Raw genomic sequence first — 14,992 nt, forward strand, 5'->3', positions numbered from 1 at the left:
ATTAATGATGTTGACTCTTAGGTAGAGCCGGATATTGGGAGGTCATTATTTGCAGATGGGGCCTTATGGACGAGGGGAAGAAATGTGCCATACATAGTCAGGAAGGTACAGTAAGCAATTGACGAGGTAGAGCGGTGGGCATTAATGTGGGGAGTCAGGTTCTCTGTAGAGATAACTCAGACAGTGTTCTTTACCAGGAGGAAGGTGGGAGACAAGGTTTGCTTGAGGTTATATGGGAGAAACTATGAGAGGGCGGGGGCCATCAGGTTCCTTGGGGTATACTTTGACACTGGACTGACCTGGGCAGAACACACCAAGAGAGCAGTGGGATGTAAGAAGTGTAAGAAGGTGCTAAATGTGATATGCTGTCTGACGGGGAAGGAGTGGGGGGCTGGGCGTGCCTCACTGAGGACCATGTATGTTGCATTGATCCAATCTGTAATAGACTATGGCAGTATAGTTTATGGTTCGTCAGCCCGGACCTCATTGGAAAGGCTAGATGTCATACAGGGGCAAGGACTCAGAATATGTAGTGAGGCGTTTCGGACCTCCCCAGTGGCTGCACTACAGGTGGAGATGGGGGATATGCCATTGCAGATTAGGAGACATCATCTGGCAACGCATTATTGGGTCAACCTACAGGGACATGGGGTGTCTCATTTACAGGCATGCTGGAAACATGAGCGAAGACAGAACACGAGCTTTGGGTGGGTGGGTAATACCAACGGTAGCTATTCCTGTAAATCCACCATGGCTACTCCTGCCTCCAATTGTTGGTCCAGAAGTTTTTGAGAGACTAGAGAAAGATAGGGTGTTGATCCATTTGATTAGTTCAAGAGATGTCTGGATACTGTGCATCAGGATTTTGTGGTCATTTTTTTGATCCTTTATTTAACTAGGCAAGTCAGTCAAGAACAAATTCTTATTTACAATGACGGCCTAGGAACAGTGAGTTAACTGCCTTGTTCAGGGGCAGAACGACAGATTTTTACCTTGTCAGCTCTGGGATCCGATCATAGCAACCTTTCGGTTATTGGCCCAACACACTAACCACTAGGTTACCTGCCACCCCATTTACACAGATGGTTCAAAAGATCCAAAGACAGGACGTACTGGGTCAGCATTTGCAGTGCAGGAATGTGGTGTGAAAATAAGGAAATGTGATTAGAAAGCATCCAACAGGAAAGTGTGACTATTGCCAGGAAACAGAGACCATGGAGTATGAATTGCTACAGTGTGGTCAGTATCAGAGGGAAAGAGAGAGGCTTAGATCTAGTATGAGGGAGAAGAGGATACAGGAAATTAGTTGAAAGAGTATATTGAGTAGAACGTTATTAGATATAATCTCAAATATTGTGTTGTATTTTTTAAGAGCAACAGGGCTGGTAGGTAGGATTTAGTTTCTCCCTGTCGCTGGACCAAACTCCAGTACAGTAGGTGACGGTAAAGCACCATATAACGTTGGATGCCACCGCCGATAAACACCACCGAAGAAGAAGAAGAAGAAGAAGAAGAAGAAGAAGAAGAAGAACAACTCTTCCTCTCTGGCTATAGCAAGTATTCAATCAAGCCAGGGAAAGATGGCGAGCCGAGTCCTTCAGAAGGTGGGCAACGGCCTAAAACAGACGAGAAACGGAGTCCAGATGAACGGACAAGTCATACTTACAATCAGGTTAGTTGGATATTTGTATGAGAAAGTAAGTTTGAAAGTAAATATGCATTTGATCGTTAACAACTCTTTACACTTCCCACTAAGCCAGTGCTAGCTATCTAACTTTAACGGAAACTGTTTACATTTTAAGAAGCAAACTGAACGAAACAGGGAGGGACCTACCTTTAATTTACCCAATAGAAACTCTCGTTTTCGTTGCAAAACCTTTTCCGTTTGGAGGAAGCAGTTTCTGTTGCAAAACGTTTTGCAACAGAATTGGCGTAATTAATACACCTGAATGACACTGGAATGCGAAGGAAAGCCAGCGAACTAAAAGGCTAAGCTAGGAGCTTAACGCTTAAAGGTTATTCATGACTTGGTAGGACATTTCTACAAAACTGTTGCAACGTATCGACACTTTTAAATGTGTTTTGCACAGTTTATATATAATACTTGTCATATCGTTGCAAATCAGTGCACATGACAACTATTTGCAGAACATTTGCCCGTGGAATTGCACTTGCAGGTTAGTTGGCTGCGTAATAGTACATTTGTAGGATACAAGGGAAGTTCAATTAACATCTCTTTCAAGGTCATAAACCGTGTTGGGGAACGTTAATTTTAAAAGCAACTCATTAGTTTACGTTACTGGCATTGAAAGTAACGTTAGTCGTCATTACTTTTGCGTTTCCAAAACCAGAAAACCCTCATGCCTTGCGTGTGATGGTCTTTTTATGCCAAGTAGTGGGCGCACACTACCTTAGAATGACTTGCCTACTTAGTACCAGAGGTGTGGACTCGAGTCACATGACTTACACTCACACGTTTGATGACTTGAGGCTCCGGTCCAAACACTTAAGACGCACCTTATCCCCTCGGCCCTCAAATTAAGTGGACACTTCTGATGACCTCTCATGACATGTGAGGATTATACATAACAAGCAAAATAGTAATAGTCACATGCATACATGCAAACTCCTAAACCTAAACAAACAAATCATATTAATTAATAATACACGTTTTAATTACATTTTGTTTTTCATTTTAGTGGTGCCATATTGTTTAAATTAATTTATAAAGTGAAAAAGTTAGACCCTTTGTGAATGTGAAATGTAAATGTACCTAATAATAGCAGTTGAATTAAATATACTGATCTCTATCTTTGTCAGAATTCAGAATTTCTGAAAAATAATTATATCAAACTATTAAATAGTACAACCGGTCCTATTTTTATTTATTTTTTGTAACAAAATTCTCTGTCAATCCCAAAAATGGTACTATAAATACAGGCAAAAAACAAATGCAAAATTGTCTCCTCCATTCCACAGAAATCACATGTATAGTCAATATTCAGCTTGAATCTTTCCAAAACATTTTATTCTCAAACCAGTTACAAAAAAGAGACTTATTTTTAAGTCATATATCTTTGTTGTTCCATAGAAAGTATCTGTGAGGGGAAACATTGTTTATACGCTAACATCCAAGCTAAAATTGCCTGCTTATGGAATTTGACCATTCAGATTTATATATCTAGTGAAACATCTGGCTCCTTGTTCGATCTGTGATATTGTCTGCTGTACTTCCTCTTTGAAGTTGTCAGACAGTCAACTCTGTGGATATGAGCTAACGTTACTGTAGTGGCTTTAAACAATGTCCCAACGCTAACTAGGCCACTTCTATAGATGCCATAACAGTATGTTCCAATGCGTTTTCCATCTATCCAAGAAAAGGCAAACCACTTTTGGTGATTTCTGGTATATCTTTTAAAAAATCTATCGCAGCATATTTTTGGCCTCATTTAGCAGATTTAAGTAGAAACCCATTGGAAATTAATGTTAAGTTAAATTTTATATTCCCAAAATTGTTATTGCTGCTTCCTGTTGACAAGATCTTTTTGATAAATAGCTGAATGTCAAAACAGTTTTGTATCCAAACCAATATGCAGAAACAGTTTGCGATTTATTGAAAACATACTATCTACACATACAGTGGGGTAAAAAAGTATTTAGTCAGCCACCAATTGTGCAAGTTCTCCCACTTAAAAAGATGAGAGGCCTGTAATTTTCATCATAGGTACACTTCAACTATGTCAGACAAAAGGAGAAAAAAAAATCCAGAAAATCACATTGTAGGATTTTTAATGAATTTATTTGCAAATTATGGTGGAAAATAAGTATTTGGTTACCTACAAAAAAGCAAGATTTCTGGCTCTCACAGACCTGTAACTTCTTCTTTAAGAGGCTCCTCTGTCCTCCACTCGTTACCTGTATTAATGGCACCTGTTTGAACTTGTTATCAGTATAAAAGACACCTGTCCACAACTTCAAACAGTCACACTCCAAACTCCACTATGGCCAAGACCAAAGAGCTGTCAAAGGACACCAGAAAGAAAATTGTAGACCTGCACCAGGCTGGGAAGACTGAATCTGCAATAGGTAAGCAGCTTGGTTTGAAGAAATCAACTTTGGGAGCAATTATTAGGAAATGGAAGACATACAAAACCAGTGATAATCTCCCTCCATCTGGGGCTCCACGCAAGATCTCACCCCGTGGGGTCAAAATGATCACAAGAACGGTGAGCAAAAATCCCAGAACCACACGGGCGGACCTAGTGAATGACCTGCAGAGAGCTGGGACCAAAGTAACAAAGCCTACCATCAGCAAGGGCATTGAAGATGAAACGTGGCTGGGTCTTTCAGCATGACAATGATCCCAAACACACTGCCAGGGCAACGAAGGAGTGGCTTTGTAAGAAGCATTTCAAGGTCCTGGAGTGGCCTAGCCAGTCTCCAGATCTCAACCCCATAGAAAATCTTTGGAGGGAGTTGAAAGTCCGTGTTGCCCAGCAACAGCCCCAAAACATCACTGCTCTAGAGGAGATCTTCATGGAGGAATGGGACAAAATACCAGCAACAGTGTGTGAAAACCTTGTGAAGACTTACAGAAAACGTTTGACCTATGTCATTGCCAACAAAGGGTATATATTCGTTGCCAGACCCACTGGCTCCAGGTCATCTATAAGTCTTTGGTAGGTAAAGCCGCGCCTTATCTCAGCTCACTGGTCACCATAACAACACCCACCCGTAGCACGCGCTCCAGCAGGTATATCTCACTGGTCATCCCCAAAGCCAACACCGCCTTTCCTTCCAGTTCTCTGCTGCCAATGACTGGAAGTAATTGCAAAAATTGCTGAAGTTTGATACTTATTTCTCCCTCACTAACTTTAAACACCAGCAATCTGAGCAGCTTACCGATCGCTGCAGCTGTACACAGCTCATCTGTAAATAGATTGGATGGGCTATATACCTCATCCCCAAATTGTTTTTATTTACTTTTTTGCACACCAGTATTTCTACTTGCACATCATCATCTGCACTTCTATCACTCCAGTGTTAATTTGCTAAATTGTAATTACTTCTCTACTATGGCCTATTTATTGCCTTATCTCTTTACTCCATTTGCACACACTGTATATAGATTTTTTTATTTTATTATTGACTACACTTGTTTATTCCATGTGTAACTCTGTTGTTTTTGTTGCACTGCTTTACTTTATCTTGGCCAGGTCTCAGTTGTAAATGAGAACTTGTTCTCAACTGGCCTACCTGGTAAAGTAAAATAAAATATTTGATTAATCCCTCAGGGGCCAGATTGTTTCACAGTTCATGGTGTGCAACATTCTGGCCCCTGTTTGTCAGACTGATGGATAATCAGACAGGATAGAGGACACAGAAATATGTTCATAGATGACCAGCAGGGTTAGATTTGAACCGTAAAGGCTATATACGATACACGCACTGCACGACCCATGTTCAGATGACTTAGCTGGTTGTCTTTTGTAGGGGAGGTGGGGATTTAGATAATGTTAGCTGACTAGGGGTGATTAGGGGAGGGAGGGAGATTTCAGTCACTAAGCTTCTCGTGACAGTCTTAACATAAGTTAGAGAACTATTAATTATTTTCTGATTGTGGTTTTCTATTACTAATCAGGTAGCAGCTTAACAGTGCAACACGGATGCAGATAGCTCTTTAATGTAATGTCAACAAACTCCTTGGCTTTCCATGTGTCTTTTTTTGTTGTTGCTTTTTGTCATAATCATTTTAAATACTCCAGTAATTGTTTTATATACTCAACAAGTTACCTGGCCATAGAGGATCTTTTCGCATATCGGAGAAAGCAAACCTCAAATCGTTCCGGTGCCAATGCTGAAAGCTCCTCAAACTGTCTGGTTGAAAGCCTCCCCTCTTACCCAGGCCTGCATCCCACCTGTCTGGTATAGTTATCCCTGCCACTTACCTCCTACTCCCCAGAGTTTCGCTCACCTCCAGCACACATTTCACGCACACACTGTGGTCTCTGATCCTAATTTTACCTTTAGCCTGTGGACATCTGGACTTTTACACAGGAATTTGTATTAATTGGCTTTATTGTTATTTTATTGTAGATCATTTATTGTAGCTTAAGGCCCATCTGTTATTAGTGCAACCTCCATAGACCTAATATTTTAGACTGGAGTCTTAAACGCAGTTTCTTTTTTCTCTCACATTGATAGGCTACAAATGAATATGTTGCTATTGTCTATCTTTGACTTTTTAAAATGAGGATGATTCATTTTCGTCCTGGGAGAGACCATATGCTTTCCCTCTATTGAACTGGAGAACTATTGCGCTTACATGTCTGGACTGTTTTGGTACTTAACCATGTCTCTGGACTGTACGCACCTTTTGAAATATGTTGTGTTAAAGACTGGTTCCTTTTGGACTATAGTCCTAGTGCTGTCCGTGAATCCAAATGCAGTAAAATCCTATCTAGATTTTCCATTATTTTGCTGCTTTTACTGTCAGGAAATATGCAATCCAACCCAGGTCCTGACATTTCTACCCCCCAAAGATAGAAGGGTTGGAAGTTTCTGCAAATAAATGTAAAGTCTTCTTCCAAAACTAGATTTAAAAAAAAAAAAAAAAATTTAACAGCCGACCCAGATGTATTTATGCTTACTGAAATCTACCTAAAAAAAAATCTAGCAACCGCAAAAACTCATGCTGCTTATGCCAAATCCTTGACTCTGCCTAAAGCATGAGGCAACAGGAACCGGGATTCGTCGGACCAGGCAAGTTTTTTCTTTTCTTTTTTTCTTTTTTTTTCTTCTCAATTGTCCAGTGTTGGTGATGGCGTGCCCACTGGAGCCGCTTCTTGTTTTTAGCTGATAGGCGTGGAACCCGGTGTGGTCGTCTTCTGCAATATCCCATCCTTGACAAGGACAGACGAGTTGTACATTCCAAGATGCTGTTCTGCAAACCATTGTTGTGTTGCGCTGTTATTGTCTGGTTGTTAGCTTGCACGATTCTTGCCATTCTCCTTTGACCTCTCATCAACAAACTGTTTTCCCCAACAAACCTTGGTTCTCAGATGAAGTAGCTGAAATCTGTTGGCTAAAGCAAGAGGGTCTGATTCAGCTGATAATTGGATGGCTTTTAAACACCTTTGAAATTAGGGTGTGTCTATGACTCGAAAGCAGACCACTACCTCAAATCTGCTGCTGATAATTTGAGTAATCCTTACAAATTTTGGCAAGTAGTGAAAGGTTTGAACTGCAAAAATGATGCACAGCTTCCAAAACAACTGCTGGTAAACTCAGTCTTTTAATCTTTTTTTTTTGTGATGCCGGTTCCCTTCTAATTACTTACCTTAATTCATCAATCAAGTACAAGGGTGGATCGAAAACCTGCAGACACTCGGCCCTCCATGGAATAAGTTTGACATGTGATCTAGACCCCTGCCTACTACTATTTTTAGCTGCAGATACCATTGCTCTACCTTCTTAACATGCACCTTCAACCTCACCCTAGAATGTAATGAAATCTCCGAGTTGTGGAAGGCAGCAAATGTCCTACCTCTTTTGAAAGGTGATCCCACTCTCTAGTGAATAACTACAGGCCCATATCTCATTTCTGTTTTGGCAAATTTATTGGAGTCCCTAGTCAAGCAGCTTAAAGCCTACCTACAGGAAAACAATATTTTGTGTGGCATGCAATCAGGTGTCAGGCCAAGCCACAAGCACTGTTACAGCAACTTTGAAGGTTTTGGATGACATTTACTATGCCCTGGATAAGAAGTGGCATTGTGTATCTGTGTTCATAGATATGTCAAAGGCGTTTCACACTGGACCATACTAAAGTTTGTTGGGATTCTGGAGTGGTTGTGAACTACATGTCAAATAGAACCCAGTGTGTGAAGGCAGATGGTTTTAAGTCTGACACCATAGAGCTGCACTCAGGTGTGCCTCAGGATCAATTGGAGCTTTTTATCTATATCAACAACATTGGGAGACAGAGTCCGCTGATGTACATTTTTATGCGGATGACACTTCTCTTAAGTGGCAGCAGTTTGACTTTTGAAAAAGCTTTTAACATCCATTAACATCCATTCAACAGAGTCTTTACGATTTTAAAGCTCGTTCTGAATTCCTCAAACAAAATGCATGGTCCAAGGCTAAACATTCTGATAGCCATGTCATTGCTACTGGCTCAAATAGCCCACCAATCAGCCTCTTACCAACCCTTTGGAAACTTTTGAAATAAATTGTTTGACCACATTGTTTGATACAATGCTATTTTACAGTAAACAAATTGACAATGCTTTCAACACACTTATAGGGAAGGACATTTCAACAAGCACAGGACTTACACAAATGACCGATGATTGGCTGGGAGAAATTGATGATAAAAAGATTGGGGGGGCTGTTAGACATCAGTGCGGCTTTACGATCGATAAGGTCAAGTCTGTTGCTGAAAAAACGTGTGTTATGGCTATATTGTGGATAAAGAGTTACCTTTGTAACAGAACAGAGGGTGTTCTTTGATGTAAGCCTCCAACAAAATCCAGGTAGAATCAGGAATTCCCCAGGGCAGCTGTCTAGGCCCCTTTTTACAATCTTTACTAATGACATGACACTGGCTTTGAGTAAAGATGACAACACTATACACATCAGCTACCACAGCGACTGAAATGACTGCAACACTTAACAAAGAGCTGTGGTTAGTTTCAAAATGTGTGGCAAGGAATAAGTTAGTCCTAAATATTTCAAAAACTAAAAACATTGTATTTGCAACAGCATTTACTAAACCTCAACTAAATCTTGTAATGAATAATGTTGTAATTGAGGCAGTTGAGGTCAAAACATTGATACAACAGTAGCCAGAGAAGTCTGTCCATAATAAAGTGCTGCTCTGCCTTAACAGCACTATCAACAAGGCAGGTCCTGCAGGCCCTAGTTTTGCCACAAAAAAATAACTCTGCAATTGCAAAAATTGCAATTGGCTCATAACAGGGCAGCACAGCTGGCCCTTGGATGTACACAGCTAATGTTAATGATATGCATGTCAATCTCTCCTGGCTCAAAGTAGAGGAGACATTGACTTCATCACTACTTATATTTGTGGTATTGCCATGTTGAATGCACCGAGCTGTCTGTTTGAACTACTGGCACACAGCTCAGATAACCATGCATACGCCACAAGACATGCCACCAGATGTCTCTTCAGTCCCCAAGTCCAGAACAGACGATGGCAGGCGCACAGTACTACATAGCCATGACTACATGGAACTCTATTCCACATCAAGTAACTCATGCCAGCAGTAAAATTAGATTAGATGCATAGACACATGCATACAAACACATGGTAACATTCACACTATACACACATTTACACATGGGTTTTATGTTATAGGCCTGAGGGCCCCTATTTGTTGTGAATGTATTGTAATGTTTAAAAAAGTGTATAACTACCTTAATTTAGCTGGTACCGAGGAAGAGTAGCTGCTTCCAAGGCAGCAACTAATGGGGATCCATAATACACATACCTTGGAAGGAAATTCCATAGAGCAAGTCAAAACTTACAAATGTTTGGGAATGAGAAGCTGAGCTTCACTAATCATGTTGAGAACCTGGTAAAGAAACTCAAATTGCGAATAGGTTTATTACCAGCCAAATTCTTTATTCTTCGTTGACTCTACTTATGATTAAACATTGGTATACTGTGTGTGTGTGTGTGTGTGTGTGTATATTGGGAAAACTGCTGCTATCTTGGTGGGGCGTTTCTTGAAAAATAATATCTCAAGGAGACCATCCTGGATAAGTAAAGGTTAAATAAAAATAAATGATTGTGTCCTAATGCTGTCTCACGTCTTGTCAAGGAGTCTATCAGCGTCCACCAATAAGAACCGTGAGGACAGCTGGTTCAAGTCTCTGTTTGTCAGGAAGGTCGACCCCAGAAAGGATGCCCACTCTCAACTACTGGCTAAGAAGGAAGACACCAACCTCTACAAAATACAGTGTAGGTTCTCTCTCACACACACACACACACTCTCAAGGGTTGGGTTGTGACGCCTGTGAGTCTACACTACAATTGCCTCATTGTGTTTTTTTTTTAACATAGATTTAAAGGTTTCAGACTTTTTCCCCAGGCCACGCCCGCACTCTGTTACATGTTGGATTACCTCTTTCTCTTTTACAGTTCACAATGTCAAGCCCGAGTGCCTTGACGCTTACAACAAGGCAAGGTAAGGTACACCTACCTCCGATCAAACTCTCGAACAGCAGCATTGTTAGACAATGGAGAGTCTAAATGCTTTTGAGGATGTCTGTGTAAAAAGATTAGTACAGCGTCACCAAGATTCTGAATGATGATTACATTTTTGTTTTGTTATGCGTGTCCTCAGTGAGGAGGTTCTGCCCTCCATCAACGCTGACTCTCACTACCCCTGTGAGCTGATTGGCACCTGGAACACATGGTATGGAGAGCAGGACCAGGCAGGTAAGGACACACTCGTACACATGCTCGCACACGCACACACTCTCACCTGGTAGCCTAGTGGTTAGAGCGTTGGTCCAGTAACCGAAAGGTTGCTGGATCGAATCCCTGTCGTTCTGTCCCTGAGCAAGGCAGTTAACCCACTGTTCCCCGGGCACCTAAGACGTGGATGTCGATTATGGCAGCCCCCCGCACCTCTCTGATTCAGAGGGGTTGGGTTAAATGCAGAAGACACATTTCAGCTGAAGGCATTCAGTTGTACAACTGACTAGGTATCCCCTTTCCCTCCTCTCTCTGTGTTGCAGTTCACTTGTGGCGATATCGGGGAGGCTACCCAGCCCTGACAGAGGTCATGAACAAACTCCGGCAGAATAAGGTTAGTAGAAAAGTTGGCTCACAAATGTCACTATATAGGCTTTCTATAATGAAAAGTAAGACATTCCTGCACAGTACTTACAATACTGTAGTCTACTTATTACTTTGAATTTCATCTTTTGAATCATGTTAGGTATGCATTACAACAAACCTGCATATGCCTCCTACCAAATTTGGGAGTGCATTTCCTTTTCAGTTCTTGAACCATTACTTGTGGTTTTGTAGGAGTTCATGGAGTACAGGAATGAGCGGGGGAAGATGTTGCTGTCTCGTCGTAACCAGCTGCTCCTGGAGTTCAGCTTCTGGAACGAGCCCACCCCCCGCCCAGGACCAAACATCTATGAGCTCCGCTCATACCAACTCAGGGTTAGACTGACTTTCTCTCTCTTGTCTCTCTTTATCTCTCTCACTCCATCTAATCCTCCTCTCTTCTTTCAGCCTGGAACTATGATTGAGTGGGGAAACTACTGGTAAGGCAGTTTCTCTTATTTTTCTGTAGGATTAGCATAAATATCCTCCTTTTTTAATTTGACACTTCTTAGACACCGACGTCACTTGTCATGTAGTTGATACACCTGTACGGTACCTCTGATCTGCACTTCTGTTTCACGACGTCTTGAGCGTGACTAAAAATGGACGAGGGATTGTTATGTGAAATACAATTATTCGATATTGCGACTATAAGTAGAATATGGCTGCTGTAATTTGTCAATTCAAACCACTGTTTGACAGAATTGAAATGACAGAACAATAATGTCAAATCCTTATACCTGGGGGACTGAACAGCGATGCAGGAAATTGGATGATTGGAACATTGCATTGATTAATACATGAAATCGATAACTCAATGGTGAAATCGTTTTATTTATAGTTTAGAAAAAATCTGTCTGAAGCAAGATGGTGTGTTCAGCAGAAGGTATCCGTATTCCCTCTGTGCTCTGTTGTAGTTATTTAATAAAGCACAGGATTAACAACTGCACTCATAAGGCTGCTTGATTGGCTGCTGTGTGTCATGTGACATCAGCGTGTGTTCCGTGTGTACGGCAGGGCTCGGGCCATAGAGTTCCGGCAGCAGAACAGTGAGGCTGTGGGAGGGTTCTTCTCGCAGATCGGCAGCCTCTACATGGTACATCACCTCTGGGGTAAGACGGGACAACCACAAGGATCAAATCAAATTTTATTGGTCACATAAAATAAACGTTCAAAGTTCTTGAAATTTTCCATATTGACTGACCATGTGTTAAAGTAATGATGGACTGTCGTTTCGCTTTGCTTATTTGAGCTGTTCTTGCCGTAACATGGACTTTGGTCTTTTACCAAATAGGGCTATCTTTTGAAATCAAATGTTATTGGTCACATAAACCTGTTTAACAGATGTTATTGCGGGTGTAGCGAAATGCTTGTGCTTCTAGTTCCGACAGTGCAGTAACATCTAACAATTACACAACATATACCCAATACACACATCTAAGTAAAGGAATGGAATATATAAATATTTGTACGAGCAATGTCAGAGCAGCATAGACTAAGATACAGTAGAATAGTATAGAATGCAGTATATACAGAGTAATGCAAGATATGTTAACATTATTAAAGTGACTAGTGTTCCATTTATTAAAGTGGCCAATTATTTCAAGACTGTGTATAAAGAAGTCTCTATATAGCCCCTCTGTGCTAGAGATGGCTATTTAACAGTCTGATGGCCTTGGCTAATTAATTTCCAGGCAGACTACTGATTTTTATTTACTTATTCCACCCACACTGCCAATCAGACAGGTACAGAATTGACTGCCAAATGCCACATCGATAGCTAAAATGCCGGGAAACTGTAGATTCAACCCTGCCTTTTGTGCGTATGGAACATTTCTGAGATCTTTTATTTCAGCTAATTAAACATGGGTCCAACACTTTACATGTTGCGCTTTATATTTTTGTTCAGTATAGTTTACCCACTTTTTGCGTCAGACTTTGACATTGCAAGCATGGGTGAATCGGCCCAGAAGAGCCACATGAAGGGGGAAAGATGCAGCGCTGCATCTGGCGCTAGTTCTACATTGACTTTTTCTCTGCAACAAACTCCAGAGCTTTTTTTGCCAATCGCCTCATTCACTTAGCGCCCGCGATAGCGGCAGCCTGCTCCTGCAGTTCTGGGAGCCGTTCACGTGCCGTTTTCCTCACATAAAATAAACTTAACTCTTTGACTTGCCACTGTCAGTACGAACCCTGATTTTGGGCAGTGTTTCTTAATCCTGGGGTCCCAAAAAGATGCACTTTCTATATTTTTTTGCCTTAGCTTTTTTTGCCATACCTTATTCAAATAATCAATTCAACATCAATACTTTAAGTGGAATCGGGTGTGTAGTACTCGGGCAAAAACTATAATGTCCACCCCTTTGGGTCCCCAGGACCAGAATGAACTAACACTGGGTGACATGGAAATGTACCTGGGACACATTTTGTACCAACTCCATTATTATAGTTTCACTCTGGTGTCTCGTTTTGAATTTGCTGTATTTTGTTGAGTTGTACATACACTGTACCTACTCAACAAAATAATGAATCAACTATACAGCATGGACATTTTTCAGGGACTTTGATATGAATACTTTCTGTGTATTGTCTGTTTCTAGCCTACAAAGACCTCCAGTCGAGAGAAGACACAAGGAACGCAGCTTGGCAACATGAAGGCTGGGATGAGGTTGTCTATTACACAGGTCAGTTGGCTCTTTTTCTGTGTATCTCACTCGCTCTCTGTCCATCCTTCGAGCGACATTATATATGAAGCTCTGAAAGTGTAGTAATATGTTTAAGTGACCCTCTTCATTCCTCTCCTCTGTCAGTTCCGCTGATCCAGCACATGGAGTCCAGAATAATGATCCCCATGAAGACCTCCCCTCTGAAGTAAACCCTGCCAGCACCCAGGGGAGATCCCGGCTACCAAGCCCACCACCACACTGATATGTAGACAACGTAACTGACCAACAATGTGCTCTCACTGTACTTCCAGGAGTTTCAGCAATGAAATCAACATGCTTGACACTTCTGCTTTCACTTATATCTTTTTGTTGTCTTTCCTGTGTCGGCATCAAATGTCTTATTTCGGTCAAAATGACATGCGTACAGAATGTAGATAGTAGGGCTCTAACCAGACTTGGAGATGTAATCATTAATTGTAAATGACTAGTTGGACTGTGACTCTCCCATACTGCTAGACAGGGGGACAGGATAGGAACGGTTTCTCGATGTATTACATGTGAAATCCAGTGCTTTATTAAGAATCGTGTACATATTGAATTAAACTTCTGATGAAAGATAAGTCTGTCTCGCAAGCTCTTTGCTACGCATATCTTCATTAGAATGGGAGAGGAATAAAGCTGTGGGTCTTGGTAAATAACTTAACAAAACAGACCTTAAACCAGAGCAGTCCTGTAGGATTTCGCGCCAACCATAATCTAGCGCACCTGATTTGAATAATTAGCTGGTTGCTAAGCAGAAGCAGGAAAACCGCATCTATAATGTCCCCATAATCTAAAATAGACAAGTGGCATGGACAATATCCTTACTATTAATGGAAGTCAGACATGCTTTGTTTCTTAAAAAATATAGATTTTACTTCAAAAACCAGCTCGGTGACATGTTTTTTTAAACGACAGCTTGTCATCAAGACAGATGCCAAGATATTTGTAGGAAGTGTCGTGTCTCTGACTTCTTTAATGTGATGACAAGCTATTTTATCAAATTGATTACCTAACGTTTGATTACGTGATTGAATTAAACCATGCAACAGTTAACTCGTCAATAACCTGGGGCACCACGGAAGCATTAGTTTATATAGAGATTCTATCTCCTGGATCCACTCTTAAAGATCTGAAGATCTTTTATATCAATAGCAGTCGATCATTAATTATTTTACCTTCTATCAGTCTCATCTGAACGTCGTAAAATTATTGCTTATCTGCACGAACACATTGTTCTCTTTTTTTTTTTTTTAAATACACAAATTTGCTCAATTATTTATTTACTAACTAATTAAACAACACATAACATTGAGCTGGTGGTGTGATGCTCTGGTTTGCCCAGTTGAGGTCACCTTTGTAGACTCTTCTGGGTCGTCGTCGAGTGAGATGTTGTTTTCTGTGTCGGTCAATGTTC

The 14,992-nt window shown here is 41.0% G+C and overlaps 1 protein-coding gene across 1 annotated transcript; it reads left to right on the top strand.

The window, feature by feature from the left end:
• Positions 1-1,520: 1,520 nt before the first annotated feature.
• On the top strand, positions 1,521-13,879 carry LOC115106822 (protein NipSnap homolog 2). The gene is made up of 10 exons (XM_029629941.2): positions 1,521-1,672; positions 9,849-9,988; positions 10,169-10,214; positions 10,374-10,468; positions 10,771-10,841; positions 11,066-11,206; positions 11,279-11,310; positions 11,888-11,982; positions 13,471-13,554; positions 13,681-13,879. The coding sequence occupies exons 1-10, from the start codon at positions 1,581-1,583 to the stop codon at positions 13,743-13,745; spliced, it is 861 nt and encodes a 286-aa protein (XP_029485801.1). The 5' UTR covers positions 1,521-1,580; the 3' UTR covers positions 13,746-13,879.
• The last annotated feature ends 1,113 nt before the right edge of the window (positions 13,880-14,992 follow it).

Source organism: Oncorhynchus nerka, linkage group LG23 (genome assembly GCF_034236695.1).
Source record: "Oncorhynchus nerka isolate Pitt River linkage group LG23, Oner_Uvic_2.0, whole genome shotgun sequence".
NCBI lineage: Eukaryota > Metazoa > Chordata > Actinopteri > Salmoniformes > Salmonidae > Oncorhynchus > Oncorhynchus nerka.